This window comes from Epithele typhae (genome assembly GCF_022376455.1).
Source record: "Epithele typhae strain CBS 203.58 chromosome Unknown BXZ73scaffold_2, whole genome shotgun sequence".
Lineage (NCBI taxonomy): Eukaryota > Fungi > Basidiomycota > Agaricomycetes > Polyporales > Epitheliaceae > Epithele > Epithele typhae.
Window position 1 is genome coordinate 1,138,882 of NW_025954193.1, and position 26,053 is coordinate 1,164,934.

Here is a 26,053-nt window from a genome sequence, read left to right on the forward strand (position 1 = left end):
GCGCCGCCATCACTGTTTGTAAATCAGTCTGCAAGTTTGCTTCAGTGTCTCAAACGACACGCTCAACCGACAAACGTTTGCGTGGTCCCACCGCCCACTTGGTAACAAATACACATTCGAAACGGTGCAGCGTGGAGGCTTGTCCCAGGGCGCGATCGAGACTGGCCAGACCTTCAATGGACGGCAGTAAGTTCTGACACTCCCAATTCACGACCCGTGCGTTCAAGCGGAACGTGTGTGAATTGCGAACCTTTGGTTACACCACGAGCGACATAACCTTGTCCTGGCCTTCGCCTTCGCCATACTCGGAGGGAAGCAAGCTCCGAGACAGCACGTCTTTCATCGGAGCGGTGTCATCCTATCGCCCAGCGCGTCCCTTGATAGAGACCCAAAAGCCTTGAGGTTGGGGGAAGAAGTCGGCTTATCTCGGGAGGACGGCTGGTGACCTCAATCACAATTGCAGGAAGTAAGAGAGCCGGAAGGTTCTTTGGACAGTATTTGATACATTGCAAAGACCAGGTAATCGTTGCACAAGACGTCAAAGATTCTAGATGCCCGGCTAGTGCTGCATGGGCTCTGAGCCACCGTTGCCCGTTTTCTTCGCCAGCTCGCTCCTACCCCCGCATATACGTGAGTGGGGTGACGCGGTCCACCGTGCATATGGATACGCACCTAAGCTGTACACTGAAATCGTCCTCAATGTCATCATCATCCCAGTTGTCCTCCCAAAGCTTGTCCCCGCCCGACTTCGCAGCGCCCGGAGCGGTGCCACCCAGATGTGCGAGGTCCGTTTGCGAATCGTCCCAGTCTGCACACAAGCACGGATGAGTCTCATGCGTTTGACGACAATGAATCCGAGGCCCATTCAAATCATGCCTTGGGCCACAAGGTGTATGCAGGGAGGGAGCACATACCTGCTACAGCAAACTCCTCGAATTCGTCGTCTTCCTCCAGAACGCCAAGGTGCGGGACGTCATCATCCTTGGTATGCTCTACCGCAGCAGATGTGCTCTGTATGGCTTGTGATGTGGATGCGGAGGCGGACATGGTGGGGAGGAGCAATGGCTGTGGACACGGTGCACTCAACAGTACGCATGTAGACCCAGGGACGCGTCATGCCCGTTCAGGCGTGAGAACGCTAGATTAGGCGCACCTCAGACAGACAAGCGCCCGAGTTCTTTACCTCCGGCTTCCAGTTAGGCTCACTCTGATCGGGGCAAAAGCACATTGCAATTGGGATTTCTTAATGCGAGTGCTCTTGTTCCAATTTTTCTTTCTGTAACTGTATATCGATGCGATAGCTTCCTACTTGTAGTTTACAGAACATCTGACTTCATCATGTCCGCCATGCCGGGCCAAGTAATAACCTCAATGACGGCCAGTTGCAGATCGAATCTCGACATCCTTTTGGTCGTCATACACCCCACTCTCCTCGTATGCGCGGTCGAGGTCACGCTCCTGCTTGAACGCATCGACGCGCTTCCCACGTGTGCCGCCGGTGGCATCACGCTCCTCGGCGGTCTGGCTTGACAGCAAGTCATCGACCTCACCTAAGCATAACCTTCAGTGCCAATCAAACCACTCCAAACACTGAGCGCACCGCTTGAGATCCTCCCTGTTTCCTCCGAGCGCTCCGTCTCCTGATCCTCCTGCAGATAGTTACGGTTCGTCGGCTGGTTGTCTGCACCGCGCGCCCCAATGGGCTGGGTCTCAGGGTCGGTGCAGTCGTCGAACGCGGCGTGGTCTGAGCGAGCATCCGCCTGGGAATTGTAGGTCATCTCGTCGACCTCGTTGCCAGCGGAGGGCTTGTTGTAAGGACCGCGCGCGTCTTTGACCATGATGAATCGCAGACGAAGGTTGAACGGTGAATGCGGGGTTGTGAAGTAGGTGGGCGGTGAGAGAAGTTAGTTCACAACTGCGACTCATGGGGCCGCTCATATACGAGCTCTACAGGACCACTCATATCGGCACGACGTCACTCCACGGTACATCGAATGGCGGAACAGTGAGCGGACGAATGACGTCAAAGCGCAAGTATTGAGGCTGGCATCCATCGAGCTTGCTGCACAGGGGTTCAACGGCCTCCGCAGCTCATCGCCCAAAATACGTCATAAAAATCTAGTACATAGCTACAAAGTAAGGTCAATTGATGGCTAGTGACTAGCACTTTGGGCCTGTGGCACAAGACGCTTACCCGACATCAATCTCTCCATCCATCACGTCCTCTGTGTTTTCTGAAGCCGAAGTTAGCTGACTCACCGACCCCCTCATAGCCCTGGACTTCTCCTTGTAAGGCACTCGCATCACCAGCGGGTGTTTGGGCGAGCCTTGGATACGTGATGTTGCACGCGTGCATTCTGAATCTCAAAATGGTCTGAACTTTGATCGGCGAGTCAAGTCCTGTTCAGGAAGATCCCGCTCTCGCGTGGCTTCATCAGAACAGGCTCTGCGCCGGTGCGCTTGTGGCGGGGCAGAACTTCAAAGAGCGGTCGCATGCCGAGTCAGGCTTCATCGCGCACGCTAGCCGAGCTTCCGACCCTTCGGGCAGATCCCAGAGCTTTATTGTTGTTTCCATGTGCACGCGTGAGTGATGCTCGATATTGCTAGCCACGCGTTTCATCTTTGGCCCTTTGCTTTACCGGGCGCGTCCCCGGGTCCCGCGAGCCTCCGCCATTTGGGCTCACGGCCAAAGCCGCAGGCCCGGGCCTGGACGGACAATAAGAACCCCAGCTCGCGTCGTACGTGTTCCAGGGACTGCCTCCGCACACTATCCTCCCCTCCCCTCCCATCCCACGGCGCACTCAAACCAACTCAAACCATGGCCTCCACGACAATCCACGATTTCCCCATAGAGCTGCTCCAGGCAGTTTTCGTCTTCGCCTGCGCCGACGGCGGCGCAACCGGCCATGCGCTCTCTCTCGTCTCGCGGGCCTTCCACGCCGCCGTCCAGCCCTTCCGCTACTACACCCTCCACCTCGCCGGGCCCGCGCAAATCACCGCCTTCGCCGCGCAACACGCCGCCGACGGGCCCGCGTACCCCAAGGTCCGCCACCTCTTCCTCGGTGCGCGTCCCCCGTCGGCCCACACCCAGCACGGCGACCTCGAGGCGTGCAGCTCTAACCCCCGAGGTGACCGCGCGCGCGTGGCGCGCACCATCCGCGCGCTACTCGCACGCCTCGGGCCCGACCTGCGCACCCTCGTCGTCCTCTCGCCCGTGCCCCACGCCGAGCTCTTCGCAGCCTGCCCAGAATTCACAGAGCTCCGCGATCTCACCGTCGCGCGCTGCGACGACGACGAGAGCGGGGACGGGGACGGGGACGGGGACGAGGGGGCTGAAGCCGCGCCGGCGTTGCGCGCACGCCTCTTCCCGCGGCTCGCACGCCTGCACCTGGCGACGTGCGGGCGCGAGCTGCCGCTCGCGCGCGGGGCGGGGGCGCCGGAACACCTGCTCAGCTGCTGGACCGCGCTCGCGCCGGACGTGCGCGAGCTGCGCCTCTCGGACGTGCCCGACCGCACGGCCGCCGTCGGGCTCCGTGCCGTTCTCGGTGAGTGCTGTTCTCGTTCCCCCGCGGCAGGACGGGAGGACTGACGGCGACGTTCGACCCCTGCAGCGAAAACCCCAGGCGAGTCGGAGGGGACGGCGTTTCCGCACATGACGCGGCTGTGGCTGCAGCCGTTCGCGCTCTCGGAGGTGGAGTTCTTCAGGGAGAAGGTGACGACGCGGCGGTGGGAGCTGATCTCGGCGCTGATCGAGCTGGGAAAGGGGTGCAGGAAGGAGACGAGCGTGCTGCTCCTCCATCCGGAGATCGTGCTCGGGACGTCTTGCAGAGACCTGGACGCAGAGCTGTACCCCGCCTGGCGGGCGGGCGTCGTGGGCCATGAAGGGTACTGGAAGGGAGGCGTGCAGGTTCGCGACATGCTCACCTTCGCGCGGCGTCGGTAAACGTGCGAGGAGGAGACATTGTAGCGACTTAGTAGAGCACTCCTGGAGAACCGTGTCATCCGGACTTGTATCACACGAAAATGACTGTATCGTTTATGGCTCGTCTTATAATCAATGCATATATTACTGATCGCACCTCGAGACTGGCTTGGTGCTCAATAAAACTCGGTGTTGACAAGATATGATCCTTGGGAACAGTTGAGACCATCAATATGTTATTTTTCTAAGGTGTTGGTTATGAATTTATGCCTTATGTGGCTCCTATCGGCCGGCTGGCCTAATGGTTAAGGCGTCAGTTTCCGGCTTTACGCAGGAAATCGTAGCTGAAGATTCTGGGTTCGAATCCCAGGTTGGTCGCTTTTTGGTTTCCAGCCATGTAGGACTCTGTCCCGCAACATGCAGAGGAACGCAGCGAGGGAGTGCAGAACAAGTGGCGGGCCCGGAGCACGGAGGAGCACGCGGGCGCTAGTCACACGCCGCATGTTTCGGAGCCGCCGCGGCGCACTGCAGGGAGACCAGCCTTGTCCTCCGTCCTGTCCCTCATCTGCACCCTGGTCCTTCCACCTCCTTATTCGACCTACGCTCTGTGAAGATACTGTGCTTGCGCCGGGATGGCGTTCTTTGGCACGTCGACATCGACGCTTGGCGCCGCGAACAGCGCCACTGAGAAAGACATCGAGGTGAATGATCCCCCCACCGATTCCATTTCCTCGACGGCCTTTTCCCCGACCGCGGACTACCTTGCGGTCGGCTCGTGGGACAACAATGTGAGTCTTATTTATTGTCGACGCGTCGCTCGACGGCATTGACCGCATTTGCCACAGGTACGCATCTATGAAGTCGGGGCGAACGGCCAGACGCAGGGCAAGGCCATGTACTCGCACCAGGGGCCCGTGCTCTCCGTGTGCTGGAACAAGGTGCGTCATACTCCTCTCCATCTCCTCGCGGAAAAGACGCGAACCGCGAACCCTCGGCCCGCAGGACGGTACCAAAATTCTCTCCGGCGGCGCGGACAACGCGGGGCGGATGTTCGACGTCACGACGGGCCAGGCGTCGCAGGTGGCCCAGCACGACGCGCCGATCCGCGTCGTGCGCTGGATTGAGTCGCCCCAGGGCGGGGTACTGGTCACCGGCAGCTGGGACAAGACGGTCAAGGTGCGTGGCGTGTGTGTCGTGCCTCGCGGGGCTGGAGCTGAGACGAGAGCACCCGACAGTACTGGGACCTCCGCCAGTCGACGCCGGTCTCGACCGTGCAGCTTCCGGAGCGCTGCTACACCATGGACGTCGTCTACCCGCTCATGGTCGTCGGCACCGCGGAGCGGCACATCCAGGTGTTCAACCTCCAGAACCCCACCACCCCTTTCAAGGTAGATTCTCCCGCAGATCCCGGTTTCATTGCCGTTTACGAGCGGTGCGCTCCGCTTCCCACAGACCCTCCAATCCCCACTAAAGTGGCAGACGCGCGTCGTCGCGTGTTTCCCCGCCGCGAACGGCTTCGCGGTCGGCAGCATCGAGGGGCGCGTGGCGATCCAGTGCGTCGACCCCGCTCCGCCGCATTCTCCCCGCTCACCCACAGCGCACAGGTACGTCGAGGAGAAGGACGCGTCGAACAACTTCTCGTTCAAGTGCCACCGCCGGGACCAGTCGCCGACGACGAAGGACCAGTCCCTCGTCTACGCCGTGAACGACATCTCCTTCCACCCCATCCACGGCACCTTCTCCACCTGCGGTGCGTTTCTTTTTCTTTCCTTTCCCTCGCGCCCGCCCGTGCTCACGCGCACCTGCAGGCGCCGATGGGACGATCAACTTCTGGGACAAGGACGCGCGCACGCGCCTGAAGTGTGCGTCACCCCTCCTCCGCCTTTCCGCGAATGTGCACTCTTGCTCACGCCCCTTCGCCCCCCTGCCTCCCACCTCCCACCCCCGTCGCTTCTCGCCTCTTCCACCGGTGCGCGCAAACGACAGCCTTCGACCCCGCGCCCGGCCCCGTGCCCTGCGCGGCGTTCAACCGCTCGGGGACGATCTTCGCCTACGCGCTCGCGTACGACTGGTCCAAGGGTCACTCGGGCATGACCCCCGGGCACCCCAACAAGCTCATGCTGCACGCGTGCAAGGACGACGAGGTGAAGCGCAAGCCGCAGAAGCGGTGAAACCCCGTCGCCCCGCTGCACCCGCCGCTTCTCCTCCTGCAGAAAATACGTGCATGACCTACGACGGTGTCCTTTTAGTTTACTGCTTGTCAGATGTCTCGAGTCCCCCATGTGATGTCGCTCTAGTTTTTTTTCCTAACGTTGTCATTTTGCTTTCTTGTATCTTCCCTCCGAACCTGCAGCACGTCTGTACTCGACAATTAGCAGCCATCTCCGGCCCTTCGTGCACGCCAGGAAATGACACGGCGGTACAAACAATGTGTGCATTAATTCAGACGGGCTAAACGACAATGCAAGCGACGAGAGTATTAGATCGTCATCCTCTAGGTATGAGTACGTTGTCCACATTCCCCGGCCCCTCGCGGCGCCACGGGAACAACTATGGTATCTGCTGCAGTCTTAATATACATTTGGCGGCAACGGGAAGGCGCAGGTGGTGGGAGAGGGGGGAGGGGGATACTTAATCGTTACGATGTCATGAATAAGCAACGTGATAGATAGATGCAGGAGACGATGTGCGGAGAGATAAATGCGGAAAGCAAGCCAAACAAACACGGAGAGAGCGTAAATGCTAGGAGGCGCGCCGAGTTCATTGCTCCTTCCCAAGCGCAGCCTTTTGCTTTTTTGCCTCAGCGGCTTTGATGTCGAGCATAGGGTCAAGCGCGGCCTCCGGCTGCCGGTATGAGTTGCCCATGCGATCTGCCCACGTGAAGTACTGCGGGGGAATGGGAGAATTAGCACAATCGCCAACAACCCATATCAAACGGCTGCGAACATACCTGGCCGTAATTGACCGTGAAGTACAGATGGTGCAGAGTATGGTGCGCCGGGCCGTTAATGATCTTCTCCAGCGGATGCCCGGTGATCATGTCGGAGTCGTGGATGAAAATGGACCAGAAGTTGACAAACACGAAGAGACACAGGTACAGGGTACGCTGGATGGGGAAGAGATAGATGAACATGTGGTAAGGTAGAGATTGCACGTAGCCGTCGAGGGGGTGGAACGCGTGTGATGCAAACGGTGTAGGAACTGCATAAGACGCATCAGCGCGTCGCTCTCGAATGAGAAACGGCAAAGTAGAACTCACTCAGCCACTTGTGGTGAGGCTTGTGGAGCCACTTGTAGAAGATAGGGAGGTGCTCCCAGCGGTGAATCCAGTAGATGAGGTAGTCCGTGAAGACGAGGAAGCTAGTGGCCGTCAGTCGATTATGCAGGCAGCGAAATAGGATCATTGTGCAACTCACAAGAACGACGAGAACACCAAATATCCCCATCCAAAGTCCCCTACGTTGTCGTACAGTCGCGAGTGGCCACGAACCTCGCCGAGAAACCAGGGGAGGGTGTATAGAATCATCAAGGGGAATGCCCTCAAACTGCACTGGATCTCGAGCTTGACCTGGTTTTTGAGGAAGCGAGGGTGCTTCATCATATCATGGTTGAAGATGAAGTAGTAGGACAAGGTGGCGAAGAGAAAGTACAGGACATGGATGCCCGCGAATGTGAGGATGAACAGGGAGATGACTTGACGGGGGAGATAGTCGCGGGGCCACGCGGACGCGAGCTGCCCGACAGTGTGCAAAGGGGAGGCGAGAGTTTGCTCGGGGACGGGGTGGGGGATGTAAGAGATGAGCTGGGACCACGCCGAGGGTTGGGAGGCGGCAACTGGCGCGACGTGAGAAGTGGCATTGTATAGGCCGGTCGCATTCGCGGTGAAGGCGGACATGGGAAGAAGCGCAGCCCAGGCCTTGTCGAGCACATACTCGTCCGCGAGGTGGAGGACGATATCCATGGCGGCGCTTGGAGGCGGGGGGTGGGGGGCGGGGCAGAGGCGCAGCCGACTGAACGAAAGTGGACGGCTGGCGTTCGGAAGGGCGGGGCGTCGGACACGACGAGGACGAGGAGGTCAGGCCCGCCCGGAGCGGCTTATATTCGAGGCGCGCGCTGCCGATGTCGTTCCACCTCGCATTTTCGGCCGCCCGATTGGATAAAGCGCCCATCTAATCTCCCCCGGCCTCCTCGGTCTCGCTCCTTCACCCCTGGGCCCCTAGCGCCTGCCTCGCCCAGGCGTGCCCAGGGCGCACCCTGCTCCCCCAGCTCCGCACATCGAACCACCTTTTCGCTGTCTGCGACTCTACGCCGCCCGCCTCGACAACGTCGGGGCTGGCCCAGCGGTGCCGCAGGACCAGCCTCGCTCTCGATAACCAGCCTGGCCAGGTGCTCACCTGCTGCTGTGTCGGAGTCGTACGATGGGCCCCTCCCCACCGGGTCACCTGTCGGCGTCCGCGCTGGACGGCGCCGCGACCAGTGATGTTGTCGCTGTCCGGTTGTGCGCTTCCCCCGTTTCCGTACGCCAAGGCGGGCCGCCTCCTGAGACTCTCCAATCGCCATCGCTCGGTCTTCCCATGGGTGCTTACTCGAGTGACTGATGTGGTTCCCGCGCGGACGATCATGGCGCTTGATAAGACCAATCTGGCGTCTTTGGAGGTCCGCGAGGAGTCTTTGGAGGTCTGCGAGGAGTCTTGGTGGCCGAACGCTGCAGAAATGAACAAACGACGAGCGAGCAGAGAGGGGGGGAGAAGGTGGAAGGCAAGTGCTACGCCCCACGCGTCTCCCTTGTCGTTCCAGGATGCCTCCCGCACGGAGGGGCCGAGTTACGGTTAGTTGTACGTCACCCCATCGATCAGCGCCCACCCACCCTCAACTGCGCGCTACGACAGCTCGGGTGAGGTGTTGGGAGGTTGGAACGGCGATGGTGAGGTACTTGTGGACCATACTTGTCAATAACAACATAGAAAGAAGTGGGCCCGCTCACAGCTATCCAATTCAGTATCTTTTGTCGTTACAGCGCAGTGAGTCATGATCATGAACGACGACGACTGACAGTATGCACGGCCCGACCAAGAGAGAGATGAGGAAAGAGAGGGCAAGTGCAGGACGTCAAAAACTTTTCCCTTTCCCCAGAGCCTCAAACCTTAAGGACCCGCCGACGATCTCGTCCATCGCCGCCCCAGTGGCGGAGGCTGCAAAGGAAGGGTACGTTCCCATTCCGGAAGAGCCACCGTTCACCACGGGTGATGAACGTTCCTGAGAGGCCACACACCTTGATATTTACTTCCGCGAAGACGTCGCTTGCGCATGCATTACTATCTACAGATGAGCCTGGCCTATGACCATGTTCGCCCAGCGTTCCAATCACATTCCTTTGCCGATTTCCGCCTTCACAGATGCGCGAACCCGTCCGTTGCCTGTGAAACCACGTCAGCGCACGCTCAGATGAGTGTCACCACGGAAGGTGGCGTGATGATCGGCGCACCTGGACCAACAGCTTGCTCGTCCCAGCCTCGCGCGACGAATGGCCCGCATCGGGAACGATGTGCAGCGTCGCCTCAGGCCAGACCTTCTTGAGCGCATAGGCTGTTGTCGCTGGGCAGACGACGTCGTACCGGCCCTGGACGATGACGCAGGGAATATGACGGCTACAAGTGTCGGATGAACGCATGCCTCGACGCCGACGGACGATGACCTACATCTTGTCGATCTCCTGCTCTGCGAGCAACTGCCCGTCGCGCATGAAACCCTGAAAAGTCCTCTCGTCAGAACGCATAACCCAGAGCAAGCACGGAGAGGCACCCACGTCGTTCACAAAGTAGTGGTTCTCTATCCTTGCGAACGCTCTGTCAAACGCACAAGCCGCCAATCAGTCACTGCACACGGGCACGCCGCGCCAGCATTCAACACCCACTCCGCAAAGTCGTCCTTCTCCGATTGCGCGATCTGCGCCGGGTCGACGTAGAGCTTGCTCGTCGCCATCTCCCACTTCGTCCACGCCCGCGCCGCGCGGAGGCGTGTCTCATCATCAGCGGAGTTCAGCTGCGCGTGGTACGCGAGCACCATGTCGTTCCGCTCCGCCTCCGGGATCGGCGCCACGTACTCCTCCCTGCGGCGCGACATCAGCATGCGCCACAGGTCCGAAACGCAGATGAGCGGACGCGCTTACCAGGCTTCTGGGAAGAGATGCGAGGCGCCATCCTGGTAGAAGAACCTGAGCTCGCTGCGTGCGCCAGCGGGGCAGCGTCAGCGACGAGTCATGTTTGAAAAAGTTTGGCAGGGAGCGGACGGACCTCTTCCGGAGGGTGAAGATGCCGCTGGACAAAAATAAGTTGACCTCTTGAGTCCAAGCGCAGAGAGGGAGTGGGCGTCAGACGGCAACGCACCGGAGAACGAGGCTCTTCACGCGGTCAGGGTGCGACTGCCGCAGCGAGGGCCTGTCAGCGTTGCATGGCTGGGAGGCAGGTCTTCTATGCATTCACCTGAGCATATGCAAGGGCGAGCGTAGAACCCTAGGGGGGTGAATGCGGAGTACAGGCTCATTTAGAACGCTGGATACAGTGAAATACGGTTGCAACTCACCCAGGAGCCACCAAAGACATGCCACTTCTCGATGCTGAGTTGCTCACGGAGCTTCTCAATATCCTTGATAAGGTCCCACGTTGTATTCTCCTCGAGGCTCGCCATCCTGTCCCGGTCGCCGTTTAGGCATGCTTCGTAGAGCAGTTAACCCCACCGAAACGCACGGGGTCGACTTGCCAGAACCGCGCTGGTCCATCAGGACGATCTAGAGCGGCATTGTGAGTTGGCGTTCATCATGTTTTGACTTCGAGCGCACCTTGTACTTCGCAGGGTCGAAGAATGAGCGATCCCTGGCATCGCAGCCGCCTCCGGGGCCGCCGTGCAAGAAGATGACTAGATGACGAAGACATGGAAGATGCACGGCAAAGATGGAGCATCGCGGTCAACGCCGCCGCAGAGGACGATCTGATGGACGGCTACACAGACCTGGGGTACCCTCCTTGTTCCCGCTTATCTCATAGCTGTGCACGTTGTATGAGCCTCGAGGTCCGGTTCGGAGAAAGATGGAGCGGGCGAACATACTGGAGGGTGTGGAGGTCGGATACCTTTAGCTTGTCCGTCAGATGAGGTTCAATGAGCGGGTACATGGTGTTCATAGCGCGAGCACTGTGGATGTGTGATTGTGGCCAGAGCAGCCGAGGTGGAGACGGAGGTGTGAGTGGGTGGTGAGGAAAAGTCCAAGGATTGGGATGGGGAGGGAGACGGACAGCTCGCAGCGTCCTAGCCCGGAACGGACCGAAAACCATCGAGGGCTGTTAATGCGTTCTCGAAGCAGCCCAAACCGTCGATCGATTGAGGATCAGCTCGTCGCAACAAAATGGAGGAAAGAAATGACGAGAGGGGGATTCGAACCCCCGCCCTTTCGGACCAGATTGTGTGTCACCTTAGTCTGGCGCCTTAGACCGCTCGGCCATCTCGCCTTGTAGAGTAACCAAATTTTAAACGCTACAATGGCGAGACAGGCCCGGAAACTTAGGGTTTGTAAGCTTATTAGTACGTCGTACTTAGCTAGGCAGCTCATCTACTATCAAAGCGTAGTAGCCTAGGTTTGAACACGGTCCCCAAAGCACTCGATCCGCATGCACCACTTGTCTCCGCAGTCTCCTCGCCAAGAACTGCGCTCCGTATGATCATCCCGGAGGGCGACTGTCAGTTCTAGGACGACATATTTCAAGCCTTGAGGCTGCCAAGTCCCAACCCTACTTCATGCCGTCTGCCGGGCGACTACCGTTGAGTCCGTCCACCATCTGCTCAGAGTCCAGCTACAAAGACTGCATCTTCTTATTGCAAGCGCTTCTTGATATGGACGTTGCAGACATCAGCAGATCTGGTATTTCGCTACCCAATCAAGTTCAACGACGTCAGTTCCTACGAACGCGCGTCGCACGTCCGAGTAAACATTAGACATCGCTCCCACCCGGGTTGTCCTCCTCACGCCCAGCTGAGTCATGGCTCGATACGAAGGTCGCACTGCATCCTCACCTTGGGCCCCGATACCGAAGGCTAGGTTAATAGGTACGTAAATGTGCATGCGCTCTTGACCGCTGCACACATTGATATTATATCGATCGCTGGATCCACCATGTTAGCTGCTGTCATGCCTATGTGCAAGAGACTGCATGACAAGTATCACTGGCCCTCAAAACTCGCCGGTAATGAATGTGAGTTGTACTGCGCGTCTAGTGTTCATTTCGACAGCTCATCATCATGCGATAACCCAGAACTCCCTCCCGCTCGGATATGATGACTCTCGCCGAGTGTCCCAGCGGTGCGAGACACGGGAAATGACAAAGCTTGCGCTCACCGGTCACCTACTGGCGCTCAGTTGGTCAGCCGCAGAATACAAGTTCGAGGCGTCCCTCGGATGCAGTGCATCATCTGCTGGGGTTAAAAGCTCGAGATCGGGGAGACACGCATTGCTCCATACAGCGGCCCTAATCTCTTTCAGAAAGACTCCTCGCACCCTTACAACCATGGCACTTCCACAGCAACATCAGGCTCTCGTCTTCGCCTCTGCGGACGGGTCCCTTCAACTCCAAGGTGTCGACACTCCTACTCCCGGCGAAACCGAGGCGATTGTCAAGGTTGAGACGACCGCCATGAACCCCGCCGACTGGTGGTTCCACGACAACAGGGCAAGCATCAAGGAATGGCCATACATCGTGGGCTTTGCGGCCAGTGGGACCGTGGTCGCGGTTGGCACGAACGTTCGCAACGTCAAGTTAGGAGACAGAGTGTAAGCTTCCGTGCTTTCGCCAGGATACAACTGCTCAATCGACCCCTAGGCTTGCTCAAGGGGGTTTCACGAAGCAGTCCAACACCTTCCAACAATACATCCGCAGCTTTGCTGACCAACTTGCCAAGGTCAGTAGGCTATGTTATTGCGGTGACTCCAACTCAAACACCCGTGGCGTCCAGATTCCAGCTAGTATGAGCTTCGATGAAGCGGCGACAATTGCGACGCCCGCCCCCTCCGCTGTCTTGCCGTTGTATCACCCGGGCCCCACCGTCGTGAGCGCCGGACTCACCGCTCCCTGGCGCCCTGGCGGGCGTGGCAAGTACGCAGGCCAGGCCGCTGTCGTGCTCGCAGGAGCAAGTTCGGTTGGCCAGATGGGTAAGTCTCCCCCTTTCTCCTCTCCCCGTCCGCGCCAGTACTCACCCTCAGCACCCTCAGCCCTCCAATTCCTGAAGCTCTCCGGCTTCTCCCCGATCATCGCCACCGCATCCCCGCACAACACCCCCCTCACGCTCTCCTACGGCGCGACCCACGTCCTCCCGCGCACGCTCTCCGACACCCCCGCGGAGCTCGCCGCCGAGGTCGCGCGCGTCGCCGGCTCCACGCCCATCGCGGTCGTGTACGACGGTGCGTCGACCGCCGCCACGCAGACCGCGGGGCTCGCGCTGCTCGCCGCGGGCGGGACGCTCGTGCTCGTGCACGATGCCGAGGTGCGCGCAGAGGCGGAGGCGAAAGGCGTGAAGGTCGTCGTCGGGAGCGGGGTCATGGCGTTCCCGAAAAACCGCACGTTCGCGGCGGAGTTCACGAGGGCGCTCGAGGGGATGTTGGAGGAGGGGACAATCAAGGTGCGCTGCTACTGCGATTATCTTGCGAGCCTGGGATTGAAGTGCTTACGTTATTTTTCCCAGCCGCTGGTGCCGGAGGTCGTACCTGGAGGTCTGGGTGCGATTCCAGAGGGGTTGGCATTTGGAAAGGCGGGCAAGGTCAGCGGAAAGAAGCTGGTATTCCACCCTTTCGAGACCTAGGCGCGTGCCAGTACTAGTAGTGGATTCGGGAGAGTAGTATCGAAGCAGAAATGCATGACTTTGAGTCCGTTAACCGAACCAGTAAACTGCCCTTTAGTGCTTCATCCTTCCATCAATGATCGGATCCGGCCATGGCGCCGTGTAGTTTGCGAAACAGTCGTACTCGAAGTCGATTTCCGCAATGCGCTCTTCCATGCCCTTCACGAAATCGTCGAGTGCGCAAAGGCCGTCCTTGTCGGGAGCGCAATGAGCGACGCCCGTGAGCGGTACCACTGCGTCGTTCAGCAGGAAGCGGATGAATGAGTCCGAGCCGTTGCTTGGGGAGCTAGTCCGGGAGGGACAAGACATGACTTGTCCGACGAGATTGGTGGCGAAGGGAACCACGTGGGATGAGAAGTATGTCTGCGAAGTCATCCCCGTCAATCAAGCACTGGATTTGGATGGAAGATGCACTCTGGACTTACCTGATTCTCTTGAATGTGATCCACGGGCGGAGGCCCGGCAGCGGCCATTGAAGTGAAGTTCAAGGCTGTAAGGACTGCATATTTTGTGCTCAGCGAGACTGCGGAGACAAGGAGTACGTCAGACTCACTAACGGACACGACAACGTCATGGGTAGCATCCACATAGATCGGTTGATTGACTGGGAATGTGATATTGCTACTGTCTAAGGTCTGGTTGTTCGTGGTCATGTCGAAATTGTTCAGAGGGGTGTGAGTCAAACGGGCGACGAGTTCTTGGATCCATCCCAATCCTTGAGCCGCTGACGTAGGATTGCCGGGTCCGAAACTGTACCATACCTCAAGGTCTGCATCACCATGTCAGTCAGTGGAAGTGGAAGACGCAGTCCTAGATGACGCTCACCTATGGCGTATTCATATCCCCTCCACTCGTCATCGGTGAACAATTCACAGAAGGCAGAGTACCCAAGCGCGATCGTCTCGTACGGACAGAGCTGCTGCATGCCAAGAACGGCCTCGAGGTCGAGATCGATCCCTTCGATGTATTGCTGCAGCCGAGGCACCGTTTCGTTCAGATACACCGCCGTCCAGTTTGAGAAAGCCAGGATGCCGAGATTGGAGTCGTCGTTATTGGCATTTGGGCAGGCGTCCCAAGGGTCTAGTGAGTTGTAGAACCCATCGTCCTCGATCACAATGAGCTGGTGGTACGAAGACTCGTACTGCTGTACGCCGAAGAAGCCTGCCGCAAAGTTAAGTCTAGGTATTTCAGTATGTTAGCCGCGCGACCTTCACGGCGAGTTGAAGGCTGCTCACGCAGAGTCCACCATACGGGCTATTAGGTTCCGTCAGTCGCAGCATCGTTCCCACAAATGAAGCTAGCTACCATCGGAGGTCGTACGAAACACCGGAAGTTCGGTGAAGTCCTTCAAGAGGTGCCCGTACTTCGTCCGGAACCCGACCCCCAGATTGAACCTGCAAAAAGCGCGTCGAACACCTTACTCATTCAGATCAAGACACAAACTCACAGCTGCTGCCGACCAAACGGCGTAAGTATCTCCTCCCCAAGCTTGTACGTCCACGTGTTCAGGAACTCGAGCGGACCAGTCGCGTTGAACCCGGTCGACGTCGCGGCCGCGTTGACGAGCCCCGCAAACTGAGACGGAGCGGACCCCCCGGTCGGGTACCGCGCACCGTGGCGGTGGAGCAGGTGCACCTGCGTGAGCTCGCACCCGGCGGGGACGATCTCTGACGCGTCAGGAAGGCCGAAGCTGTCGTTGCCTTCGAGCGACCACCACGGGCTGAGGTTGCCCCAGGAGCGGGCCCGGTTGAAGGCGGTAGAGTCGCCATTGCCGGGATAAGTTTCGGTGCTGGACGGTGGGGATATGACGAGTGGGTTGATATCTTGTTTGAGCGGCCCAGCTGGGGCAGTCTCAACGAGCCAAGGTTCGTCTCCCGCTGGCAAGGAAAGGTCAGCGTCGGATAACGGGAACAGAGTGCAATACATACTGGGAGTCGGGCCAGCATGGCCCACTTGCGACGCATCAGGGAAGAACGCGTCCAGAGACGTCCCCGTCGCGCCAGGGGGTGGGAAGACCGCAGAGACAGTTGAGCCAGCGAAGCGCGATGCTTCGCCGGGCTGTGGCAAGCAGGCCACGACGACGGCGAGTTGAGCGGCGACAAGGAGAGAAGTAAAATCCATGGGAGTTGCTGAGGCCGCCTGGTCTGCCTTGTTTGCAGTGACACGAGGCTGTATTTATGCATTCCGCATGAAGGCGCCTTGGGGTTGAAGCGGACCGCCAATTCCCCCGACGTCGGTGTCCATGTTGGGAGGGAGCGGCCGGTCGGCAAGACATTGGCTATACCCTGGGCTGAGGGTACGCCGGAAGCAATGTGGTTTCGCACATGGGTCGAGGGTACGAAGATGGTGGGTTGAGGGTTGATGGTAAACTAGGCTACTCAGCCACCTAAGACGCCAATCGGAGACATCATTACCATGAACTTCCGGTCACGCGTAGCAGTCCAATCGGCACCCTGTTCAGGTTAGACGGAAGCACAAATATATCCAGCTATCGCTGTTCAAGACGACAAACTTCATAGCGTACATACATAGATGGATTTGTTCGTTCCTGCCAGCGCGCGCTCGGACTTCACACGTACAGCCACTTGCCCCGTCCCGTGGCCCACTGGGAGAGCTCCTCCGTGCCGACGTTCTCGAACCGCGCGCGGATCGAGCGTGGCAGGGCGCCGTCCTCCCTGTTCGTCCCGGGTGTCATCGGCGGCGACAACGGCGGGCTAGCATCTGTCTCGCCATCGTCGTCGAAGTTGATCGGGTCGTAGGGGGATAGGATGCCGAGGCCGGAGCCGCCAACGGCAGTGATGTATGGCCGGAAGTCCTGCGCCTCAAGAGCAGAGATGAGCGAAACTAGGCTTGCGGCTTGGAACTCGTCTGGCACGAGGGTGACAGCGCAACCTCCGCCGCCAGCACCAGTGAGCTTAGTGCTCAGACCGAACGGCGCGGCAGCGGTTGCGGCACGGATCGCTTCGAGTGACGGGTGCGAAACACCGAGCGAGACGAGGTGGGCATGGTTCTCGTCAATCAGAGCCTACAGAACGGTATCAATAACGGATAACAGCCAAGGAACAATACACACATACCGAGAGACCAGACAGGAGCACATCGCGCGGCACGTTAGGATCTGCAAGCGCACGCCGCGCCTCGTTGCTAATGGCTTGGATCTGGTCTAGTAGCTTTTGCACAACCTCCGGCTGCTCAGCCTTCATCCTCGAGACCCCGGCAACGAGCGCCTTCGTATCTCTTGGGACCTTCGAGTCCACAAGCAAGAACTTCAGTGATTTGAAGCCCTGGATCTGATCCATCCCGCTGCGCTTTCCGAACCCGGGCCGCACGTACGCGAGAGCCCCACCGAAGACAGCGACCGAGTTATCGACCCCGGAGGGGTTCCCATGCAGGACCTTCTCCGCGATGAACGCCCACTTGTTCGTCTCGACAGCGACGTCTGGGGGAATGGCGCGTTGACCACCGTGTGAGATATGGACGTGGCCGGGTTCTCCAGGACCGCCTTCGCGAGTGGGAGGAGGTACAACAGGGAGCTCAATGCGGCCATGGAGGATGATGAGGGCAGTCGCAATGCAGACAGAGAAGGACGCGGAAGAGCCGAGACCAGCGCCGATGGGGAGGGTGGAGCGACAAATGAAGTGGAAAGTCGGCCTACGACATGCTATAAGCGAAAAACCCACAGTTGTGGAAAGAGAATATGCACCTGTACTCGCCGTAGGACATGGTCATATACAGGTAGAGGAAGGCGAGAGCGGCGTTGTGAGCCTTGGGTGGCATGTCGCAGTCCGCAGGAAGCACTCGAGAGTTTATCGCGTCGACCAGTCGTTGGTCCAGTACGTCAGGATGGCTGTCACCCTTCGGAATGGACACCAAAGCGTCCCACGGAAGACTGTCGACGTCCCATTCGGCCTTATAGTCGCTGATGTCCGAGAAATGGACAGACACCTTGCGGTCGTACCGCGGGGAGGTCAGGCCGAAGCACCGGAGGTCCACAGAAGCTGCTACGGCAGTCTGTATCAAATATTCGAATCAGAAACGATCCAAGAAAGTAGATGAAACCCAGACTTACCACGCCGTGAACGACCGCGTGCTCGCCGAACAAGATAACTTTGCCCGGGGCGCTGACGAACCACTCGCGGTTCGCGCGCTGACGCGCAGCGTGCGACTCGTTCAGCGCGAGCTTTTCGACGGCGCGGCTGATGGGGTTCGGGATGCGGATGTAGTCGTTCGCCGCAAAGGCGATCGAGCCGGCCTCCATCAACGCGTGACGGAGATCGTCGAGCAGATCCGCAGGGTCTTCGATTCCGACACAGAGGCGGATCAAATCCTCGGGGAGACCCCGCTCTGCACGGGTGGCAGGGTCGATCGAAGCGTGCCTGTATGTAGCATTCAATCCTGGAGTTCGGGGCGTCGTCGCGATGGATGCACTCACGACATGACGCAAGGCATGCTGATGAGACTGTTAACGCAACCAAAACTCACGCTGATGCCCCAGAGACGGGTGGCACCGACGATGCGCTCGCTGAGCTCCTTGTCCCCAGTCTCGAAGGACAGTACAGCACCATAACCTAGACCAGCATGAGCCCTGTGCAGAACTGTGATTGCATTGCATCAAGGTACTCACCATTAGATATGCGGTCGTGGACGTCCTTGTTCGGATGGTTGGGAAGACCGGGGTAGTGGGTGACGAAGCCGAGCTTGGTGAGCATCTGAGCGACGAGCATGGCCGTAGACTGCTGACGGTCGAGACGGATGGCGAGAGTCTTGGTCCCGCGGAGGAGCAGGAAGGAGTCGAAAGGCGACAGCGCGTTTCCGACAGAGTTGATAATAAAGGCCATGTCCTGTTTCACCCAACGCTGTCAATACACCTCTCTGCATGAGATTTCAACTTCACTAACCTTTGCGATATCATCCCTGTTGCAGGTGATCACCCCAGCCATGAGGTCGTGATGTCCACTCAAGTACTTTGTCGCGCTGTCGTACACGATGTCCGCTCCGTGCTCGAGCGGGCGCTGCCAGTACGGGCTCATCATCGTGTTGTCAACGACGACGAGCGCGTCCTCGCACGTTTCCTTGACGAGCGCGCTGATCCGCGCGATGTCGACCACCTTCAGCATCGGGTTCGTCGGCGACTCGAGCAGCACCATCGCCGTCTTGCCCGGGTGCAGAAACTCGGTCACCGAGTCCGCGCGAGTCGTGTCGACGTGGTGGACGGTGACGCCCATGTGCGTGCGCAGGTAGGTGAGCAGCCGGTTCGTGCCTCCGTAGAGGTCGTCCCCGGCGATGACCTCCACTCCAGGCTTGAGCAGCCGGGTGATCACGTCGAGCGCGGCCATGCCGCTCGAGACCGAGAACGCATGCTGCGCGGACGAGATCTTCGCGATGTGGTGTTCTGCATGGCGCGAGGTCAGCGCACCCTTCTCGACAACAGACGGCGGGCACCCCCAACTCCCACACCATCGAGTCAGCGCGCGGCCGCCTAAACTCCACCCCCACAGCCGACGGACAGAGAGCAACACCGGCCCTCCACTACTCGCTCTTTACCGCCGCGCGCAGACGCAAGAACGCAAAGCCCGGAGGGAGGATGGGTAGAGAATACGCACCGAGATGGGACCGGGTCGGGTTCCCGGACCTGGTGTAGTCGTATGCCTTGCCGATCCCCTTGAACGTCGCGGTCTGGTAGATTGGGACACTCGAGCTCCCGTGCTGGTCCTTGTGGTCTGCGTCGGGTGAGTCCACGGTCGCGCAGAGCGTCGAGAATCGGTACGGCTGCCGCTTCAGGCTCAGCGCGGGTGAGTCGGGCTCCGGCGTCGGGAGGTCGGGCGTCTTGTTCCGCGAGCTCGACGCCATGACTGTATGGGGTGGGGGATGCAAGGAGGGGGAGGAGAGCAGGCTATCGGAGCGAGGGATGCAGAAGGTTTATATGCAGGCCGTTGGACGAGCGCGAAAGCCTCGCGGTTGGCTTTGGTCTTCCAAGTCTCGAATCGAGCCATGCACAATATCCGTGCCCATCACGTGCGCCCCGATGGCGCCATGTTCTTGCGAGCGCCCGCCATTCCGGCCGCCATGGCCGCACTGCTTCACTGTCACGCCTACATAAGTACGCTCCAAAGCAAACTCGCATATGCATGGTATATATTATCCGAACATTTTCATGTATGACGGGAGCAGCAATACAGCAACGAGCCCAGGAAAAATACAGTTACTGATGGTGTCTACTAGACGAGGCCAGGAAAAACGTCCAGGACGAGAATAAAACATTGTGAACCGGGGCAGTGGTAGTGGACTAGGAAGCTATAGTGATGCGACAACGCCAGAGGGCTGCGTAGGGCCGGAGACATAGAATATGACAGCGGGGAGTGACGGTGAGCGAGGGGGAAGTGCGTGCATTAGCGGCAGGCTAGGTAGTATTGGCAGACGACACCGGCGCGAGAATGGTATGGAATGCGATGGGAAAGACGTTATGTGGAGATATGAATGCGTGACGACATGAAAGTAAGATGTGATATGTACAGAGGGTGTGGCAGATGGGGAACTTTCGCGTGCGGAAAGTATAGCGTACCTATGTGCGGCGCGTGGCGATGGGGAATGAGCGACGAAAACAGGTGTGACAACGAAGTGCGAGCGGTATTTCCAAGCTACCATACATTGGTGTATTGACGAATGTCCATGTGCGAGAGAAGAAAGTGGTGGGGGTAAAGTTGGCAGGTCATGAGACACCTAGCTGTTGGAACATTGAGTCTAGCGTCTTGAATGCTACTGGTTTCACAAGGCTGCAGAACGAATGTAAGAACAGTAGTCAACTAAACACGGCAGGAAACTCACTATCCGTCAACCCCCGCTTCAAACGCTCTCCGCTTGTCTTCGAGAGACGACATTCCGGTTAGAGCAAGGATGCGCGCAGGGTGTGTCCTGGTACCGTTCTCGTTTTTCCGCCTCGACTCGATCTGTCGTATCTGCGCGGTCGCGCCCACGCCGTCCAAGATGGGCATAGATAGATCCAGCAATACAACACTGGCGCATAAAGTCAGCTCACGATGTCCAAATGGGATGAAAAATACAGCACTTACTCAAAATAGCCCTCAGTCTCGAACGTGCGCACCCCTTCCTGCCCGTCCACGGCTTCGCGGTACTCGTAACCCATGTTCCCGAGCCACCTGACGCTGCAGCCCCATTGAACACGATGCATCAGCACCCCTTTCGAGCGTTCGCAGCATGCCAATGCCACTCACAGAAGACTGCGCAAGATGCTGTTATCCTCCACCACGAGCACCCTCAGCGGCCCCGCACGCTCGACAGTGCCCACTGAGCTCCTCAACAGCGTGCCACCTGTGCCCACCGCGATCGTCGGGCTCGTCGGCGCGGCCGGCTCAGGGCTCGTCACCTCGGAGCGCCCCCGTTCCTCCTGCACAGTCGCCGGCATGTGTTCCCAGCTCGTGAGCGGGTGTGCGGTGACCGCGCGGGGACCCAGCGCAGGGCGCCTGGGTGGTCGACCCTCCAAGCTCATGCTCCACCCTAGCCGCGATCCCATGAGCGCAGCGCCACCGCCTCCACCACCGCTACCGCTGCTTTCTTCGGAGTACCGCCGTGCGAGCGACGAGGCCTCGGGCAGATCGTACGACGTCGAGCGCGAGGGCGAGTCCGGGCGGACCACGCTGGCGCTCGCGAGGAGCGTGGGAGGCACCGCTCGGGGCCCGCGGCTGATGTTGAGCGCGTGGAGGGAGAGCTTGAGGGCGGCGACGAGGCGGCAGGGTCCGACGGGTTTGTAGACGATGCGGCAGAAGCCCCCGATGTGCTCGTACTCGTTCACGATCGACATCAGCCGCGGGTCCCCGCGCGCGGAGGAGAGGATGATGAACGGCCGGGACGCGTCCTTGCGCTCGATCGCGTCCGTGACCGGGGATGGGTCCTCGTTGATGATCGCGATGTCCCCGCTCGCGTTGTCGGGCGCGAGCGGGATATGCCAGTCTGTGACGATGTACTGGACGAGCACGTTGCGGAGGAGCTCGACGCCGCGCGCGGAGGTGTCGAAGGCGAGGAGGGAAACGGTCGGCCGCGGGCTGTGTTCCAGGATCTTGCCCATCTCCGTGGCGCACGAAATTTCGTTCGCACCTTCAAGAACTTCGGCCTCGAATGTGATCTTGATATCCGTGCCGACGCCTTCCGCACTCCAAACGTCGACTTTGCCGTCGACGCTGGGAGACCGGACGATGCTATTCACAATGGCCAGACCGAGCCCGGTCCCTGTCTGTAGCGGGTTCTCCTGCGTGAACGGATGGAAGAGCTGGTTCTAATAAGCCATAAACGGCGTGAGTAAGTGGCCAAAGAAGCACGGGCGGCGGCCGTACCTTCAGGAAGTTCTGGCTGATTCCCTGCAACAGACCGAGATGAACCTCATGTCACATCACGAAACCACTGCTTGGGAACACGCACCTTGCCCGTGTCGAGCACCGCCAATTCTATCCTAACCTTCCCGGACGGCGTGTCGGTCGAATGAGGCAGCTGCCGCAGCATTACGTGAACAAAGCCGTCCTGAATTCAATACATGAATCAGTGACCCTTTCGCATGCGGCCTCCGAGGGTGCATTTCGACTCACCGATGTGAACTTCAGGCTATTCCCGAACAGGTTCATGAGGACGCGGCGTATACCGCCCTTCTCACACCGCACTGTCCACCCCTGTGTGACGAATCCGCGTGAGCCTGCGACATTGGTACGGGCGAGGCAAGGCACATACAGCCTCGCTGTGACCGATGTCAATGACAGTCTCGACATGTTTGTGCGGCGTGACCACGGCAACCGGCTGGCGGTCCTGCTTAGGCGGCGAGTACACGCTCCCGATCTCGCTCGTGAACATACGTGCCCGATGCCCAATCCAACACCCCTCCGTGGCCTCCTCAATCAGCTGCATCAGGTTGACCCTGAGAAGCGCACATGGCATGCGTCAGACTTTGATAACACATATGAGGGCGGAGACACTCGTGAGACTGACTTTGTGAGGTTGATAACGTTTTCGACGCCACCCGCCTTCGAGTTCCCACTGAGCTTTGTGAAGTCCAACACGTGGTTGACGGTCTCGACGAGCGACGTGCCGCATGCTTGTACTGTCTGCAGGAAGGATGCTTGGCTGTGATCGAGTGAAGTTTCGGACAACAGCTCCGCGGACGCGAGAATCTGGAGTAGAGCTGTGATGAGCCGAATGTCTCAGGACGAATTAAAGCCAAGCTCTAACCCCATGCAAAGGTGTGCGCAGCTCATGTGAGATGCTAAACAAAAACAACGTTAAGCCAATTGGCGAGCTATGCGCTCGCAGCACGTACTTCGATATGAACAGCCCCTTCGCCTTGTCCGCCAGGACCATGCGCCGCTTGAGGACGGCAGAAAGAATGATGACCCCTGTGCAGATGTTTAGAACTCCCATTCTGGTGATAGCGGCTACCAGAAGCTAACCGATGGCACGCAAGTACGAAAGTTCGTGCCCCTCGAGCTACCGCATGATTTCGAAGATCAAACTCTATTCGATGCCAAGATTGAGTGAGACTCACGAATGGCGTTGTTCGCTCCCCCGTGCTGTATGCACACAGCAGGGCGAATGGTCGCTTGTCGATGTTGTATATCGGGACCGCAAGCGCGTACTGTAACCTTGCGGGCAAGAAGGGTCTCAGGCCCGAATGAACAATACCCTCGCAGACTTTGCCCTCTGGGAACTTCTCGAAAAACTCGGCGAGCTTCCGATGCTCGTCCTTGCCCAAACTCCGGCTCTGCGTGGGCGAATCCGACACATCCGCGTCGTGTATCGTGGTCGAGACCGCCGACTCCGACCCGACGGTCTCTAGTACGTCTATGTGTGAGACGTCCACGACGATCGCACCCTCCACATCAAGGGTTCTCTTGACGAGCTTGGCAGCTTGCAAGTATATGTGCTCCATCGAAGCCGAACTTGGTGACCTGTTCGCGCCACCTGGCTTCTCGTCTTTCAGCTCCCTGTCGACCTCAAGACACTCCCGCGTGAACTGCTCCATCTGCTCAAAACAGTCAGTAGCCAATCACTGAGGAGCATTAGACGCTGACGTACAGAAATTTGGATGCGGTCCCGCACACGGAGCTGGATCTGGTGCACAGATGTGAGGTTTTGAGCTGCCAATGTCTTACCTGATCCATACCTTGTCTTTCCAAAGTTCCATTTCTCGCATGGCGACTTGCTGTACAAGGGCTCCGTCAGGACCGAATTCTGTGCCTAAAGATAGAGTACTGACCGCGAACTCCTTGAAGGTATGTCTCTGCCTAGGGCTGAACTCCCGCCGGGGAGTGTCATCCATGATCGCAAGTCTGAATGAACGTGAGATCACATATACTTCCAAGTGATAACAATGTGTCACTGACGTCCCGATGTTGTACCCGTCCGATGTTCGAAGGGGGCAACCAGCGTAGAACCGGACGTGCGCATGGCCGAGAACAAGTGGCTGACGGCAGGTAAGTGAGATTGGGCCTCTGGCACCACCAACAGCACGTACATTCCGGGAAAACCGCCAGTCGTCCTGAGCATCCAGTATGACCGTAGGCTCGCCATCACTGCGCATGGTCAGCAAAGCAAACATGTTCGCCACGTCACCGACGTACCGTTGCAAAATCGCGTGAGCGCACAGAGAGCTCGTCCTTGCCATGTTGCTTACCCCGAGTCCGGCTGTATGTCCACGACGACCCGTTAGGTCTCGCCATCCTCGCATGGCACCGCACACGAAAGTACTCACACTCGAACTTGAGGAACCTGGAATCCGCAAATCAGCGTCAGTCAACACATTCCACTACGTGTGACAAGCAGGTGGGACACTCACTGTTCGTTCCCATCGATCAGCGTGATGATGACGATGCGAGTGTTGAATACGAGCTTGACGAGGTGCGCAATCCGGTCGAAGTTCGGGTCCCGACCCGTGCCCCAGATGTTGTACTGGTACAACGCTCGCCGGCGCTCCAGCTCGTTGGGCGGGTTCGGCGGCGCGAGGTACCCCAGCTCGAGGAACATCTGCTCCTCTTTCGCGGCACGGCCCGCGAGGTTGTTGACCGCGCTCTCGCTGGCCGGGCGCGATGCTCGCAGCCGCCGCTCGTACAGCGACTGCGTCGGAAGCGGGGCGCTGGTCTGCCGCGTAAGGCATATCCGGCGGGGGAGGGCAGGCACAGTTTGGGGGTCGTTATCAAATGGTGGGGCTGAGACTTGCCGCGAGATGTCGGTCCCGGGTCGCACCATCACTGTCCCAGAAGTGGAGGCGGAAGAGAGGGTGTCGGCAACCAAGGGCGAAACATCGAAGTGCGCGATAGAGCCAAAGTAGTCTTCGTCGGCCTGCTCGGGTGAGGCAGAAATGACAGGAGCAGTGGCGGGTGCAGGGACGGGAGGTCGCTCGGCCAGCAGGGGCGAGCCGACTTTGATTGCTCGCAACCTATGTCCGGCCGGTGGGAGGGGCTGGGGGACGTCGCGTGTCTCGCCGTCATCCGATTCCGCGGCTTCCAAGGAATCAGTATCAGCAGCGGCAGGGTCTGGCGACGCTGACGCATCCTCCACGTCTTGCGTACCTTGCCAAAAGCTGCTCAGACGACTCTTCCTCACCGCATTGGGGGACATGAGCGGGAGGTTCTGTTGGGCGAAGACGTCTGGATGGGAGCCCGGGATGGCGGTTGTGACACCCCGCATGGGATCGGTGAGCTCGTGCTCCGGGGAAGGAAGGGCCAACGGCGCGACGGAAACACGGGCCGCAGCCAGCCGAATGGCGGCTGCGGTCGCGGTCGCATCGACGGGTGTGATGGGTAAGCGCGACGGCCCGAAGGTAGAAGCGTGGAGCGCAGAGGATGTGCGCATATCCGCAAAGGAATTGCGCAGGCGGTGCGAAAAGGGCCCCAGGTTGAGCGGGAGATTGAGCTGCTTTGTCGGCTTCTGGGTGCTTGTCGAGCCATCTGAAGACGTCGAGCCCATCAGGGGAGCCGAAGTGCTTGACAGCATGGGAGGCATCGGGTGGTCGCGCTGGGCGTCGACCAACGGCTGTTGCTCGAGCGGAGGAGGAGCGGTGCGATGTACAGGAGGCCCGAACGGCGTCTCGGCCGGTCGCCAGTCGGGGATCAAGTCTAGGTCTGGAGAATCGAAGACGGACCGCAATTCTGAGTCTCCGACGACGAGTTCTGGAGTGGCTGAAGTGGAGAGACTCGGTACGGTCAGATGGGAGCGGGGCTGGAGAGGTGTCTTGAGTGGATCCCATCGGCC

General features: G+C 59.0%; 10 protein-coding genes and 2 non-coding genes across 12 annotated transcripts; 4 read left to right on the plus strand and 8 right to left on the minus strand.

Moving 5' to 3' along the window:
* Positions 1-559: 559 nt before the first annotated feature.
* BXZ73DRAFT_73459 (DSS1/SEM1 family-domain-containing protein) lies at positions 560-1,047 on the minus strand (the record flags this gene model as incomplete). The annotated part of the gene is made up of 3 exons (XM_048021899.1): positions 560-614; positions 673-808; positions 915-1,047. The coding sequence occupies 3 exons, from the start codon at positions 1,045-1,047 to the stop codon at positions 560-562; spliced, it is 324 nt and encodes a 107-aa protein (XP_047883290.1).
* Positions 1,048-1,368: 321 nt separating this feature from the next.
* BXZ73DRAFT_96288 (uncharacterized protein) lies at positions 1,369-1,838 on the minus strand (the record flags this gene model as incomplete). The annotated part of the gene is made up of 2 exons (XM_048027031.1): positions 1,369-1,550; positions 1,601-1,838. 2 exons carry the CDS (start codon positions 1,836-1,838, stop codon positions 1,369-1,371), a joined length of 420 nt encoding a protein of 139 aa, XP_047883291.1.
* A 980-nt stretch (positions 1,839-2,818) lies between these two features.
* Positions 2,819-3,943, plus strand: BXZ73DRAFT_73461 (uncharacterized protein; the record flags this gene model as incomplete). The annotated part of the gene is made up of 2 exons (XM_048021900.1): positions 2,819-3,545; positions 3,612-3,943. 2 exons carry the CDS (start codon positions 2,819-2,821, stop codon positions 3,941-3,943), a joined length of 1,059 nt encoding a protein of 352 aa, XP_047883292.1.
* Positions 3,944-4,209: 266 nt separating this feature from the next.
* BXZ73DRAFT_t10 lies at positions 4,210-4,300 on the plus strand. Its single transcript has one exon. It is a non-coding gene; the product is annotated as a tRNA-Arg (tRNA).
* Positions 4,301-4,554: 254 nt separating this feature from the next.
* On the plus strand, positions 4,555-6,093 carry BXZ73DRAFT_38360 (Poly(A)+ RNA export protein; the record flags this gene model as incomplete). The annotated part of the gene is made up of 8 exons (XM_048018172.1): positions 4,555-4,710; positions 4,768-4,860; positions 4,925-5,098; positions 5,158-5,310; positions 5,375-5,475; positions 5,527-5,672; positions 5,731-5,784; positions 5,909-6,093. 8 exons carry the CDS (start codon positions 4,555-4,557, stop codon positions 6,091-6,093), a joined length of 1,062 nt encoding a protein of 353 aa, XP_047883293.1.
* Positions 6,094-6,682: 589 nt separating this feature from the next.
* On the minus strand, positions 6,683-7,883 carry BXZ73DRAFT_96291 (uncharacterized protein; the record flags this gene model as incomplete). The annotated part of the gene is made up of 4 exons (XM_048027032.1): positions 6,683-6,808; positions 6,873-7,123; positions 7,182-7,282; positions 7,339-7,883. The coding sequence occupies 4 exons, from the start codon at positions 7,881-7,883 to the stop codon at positions 6,683-6,685; spliced, it is 1,023 nt and encodes a 340-aa protein (XP_047883294.1).
* A 1,429-nt stretch (positions 7,884-9,312) lies between these two features.
* Positions 9,313-11,091, minus strand: BXZ73DRAFT_38205 (proline iminopeptidase; the record flags this gene model as incomplete). The annotated part of the gene is made up of 14 exons (XM_048018142.1): positions 9,313-9,339; positions 9,408-9,570; positions 9,622-9,671; positions 9,729-9,768; positions 9,837-10,031; positions 10,092-10,145; positions 10,216-10,239; positions 10,309-10,343; positions 10,405-10,434; positions 10,505-10,610; positions 10,669-10,709; positions 10,761-10,837; positions 10,931-10,965; positions 11,027-11,091. The coding sequence occupies 14 exons, from the start codon at positions 11,089-11,091 to the stop codon at positions 9,313-9,315; spliced, it is 942 nt and encodes a 313-aa protein (XP_047883295.1).
* A 244-nt stretch (positions 11,092-11,335) lies between these two features.
* BXZ73DRAFT_t13 lies at positions 11,336-11,424 on the minus strand. The gene has a single exon. It is a non-coding gene; the product is annotated as a tRNA-Leu (tRNA).
* Positions 11,425-12,477: 1,053 nt separating this feature from the next.
* BXZ73DRAFT_38513 (GroES-like protein) lies at positions 12,478-13,765 on the plus strand (the record flags this gene model as incomplete). The annotated part of the gene is made up of 5 exons (XM_048018210.1): positions 12,478-12,740; positions 12,790-12,868; positions 12,923-13,118; positions 13,179-13,585; positions 13,649-13,765. The coding sequence occupies 5 exons, from the start codon at positions 12,478-12,480 to the stop codon at positions 13,763-13,765; spliced, it is 1,062 nt and encodes a 353-aa protein (XP_047883296.1).
* A 93-nt stretch (positions 13,766-13,858) lies between these two features.
* On the minus strand, positions 13,859-15,925 carry BXZ73DRAFT_38740 (phosphoglycerate mutase-like protein; the record flags this gene model as incomplete). The annotated part of the gene is made up of 8 exons (XM_048018243.1): positions 13,859-14,167; positions 14,230-14,303; positions 14,358-14,573; positions 14,630-14,982; positions 15,040-15,058; positions 15,110-15,198; positions 15,252-15,681; positions 15,733-15,925. The coding sequence occupies 8 exons, from the start codon at positions 15,923-15,925 to the stop codon at positions 13,859-13,861; spliced, it is 1,683 nt and encodes a 560-aa protein (XP_047883297.1).
* Positions 15,926-16,373: 448 nt separating this feature from the next.
* BXZ73DRAFT_38292 (cystathionine beta-lyase) lies at positions 16,374-19,654 on the minus strand (the record flags this gene model as incomplete). The annotated part of the gene is made up of 8 exons (XM_048018160.1): positions 16,374-16,829; positions 16,882-17,455; positions 17,508-17,815; positions 17,874-18,180; positions 18,237-18,372; positions 18,429-18,645; positions 18,703-19,196; positions 19,408-19,654. The coding sequence occupies 8 exons, from the start codon at positions 19,652-19,654 to the stop codon at positions 16,374-16,376; spliced, it is 2,739 nt and encodes a 912-aa protein (XP_047883298.1).
* An 859-nt stretch (positions 19,655-20,513) lies between these two features.
* BXZ73DRAFT_38997 (uncharacterized protein) lies at positions 20,514-25,768 on the minus strand (the record flags this gene model as incomplete). Its single annotated transcript, XM_048018294.1, has 22 exons — positions 20,514-20,577; positions 20,630-20,818; positions 20,875-20,967; positions 21,037-21,319; positions 21,362-22,094; positions 22,153-22,176; positions 22,238-22,336; positions 22,402-22,482; positions 22,541-22,724; positions 22,796-22,977; positions 23,036-23,069; positions 23,124-23,199; positions 23,254-23,290; positions 23,349-23,825; positions 23,879-23,914; positions 23,967-24,005; positions 24,060-24,132; positions 24,187-24,266; positions 24,318-24,375; positions 24,424-24,487; positions 24,555-24,571; positions 24,639-25,768. The coding sequence occupies 22 exons, from the start codon at positions 25,766-25,768 to the stop codon at positions 20,514-20,516; spliced, it is 4,053 nt and encodes a 1,350-aa protein (XP_047883299.1).
* Between the last annotated feature and the right edge of the window lie 285 nt (positions 25,769-26,053).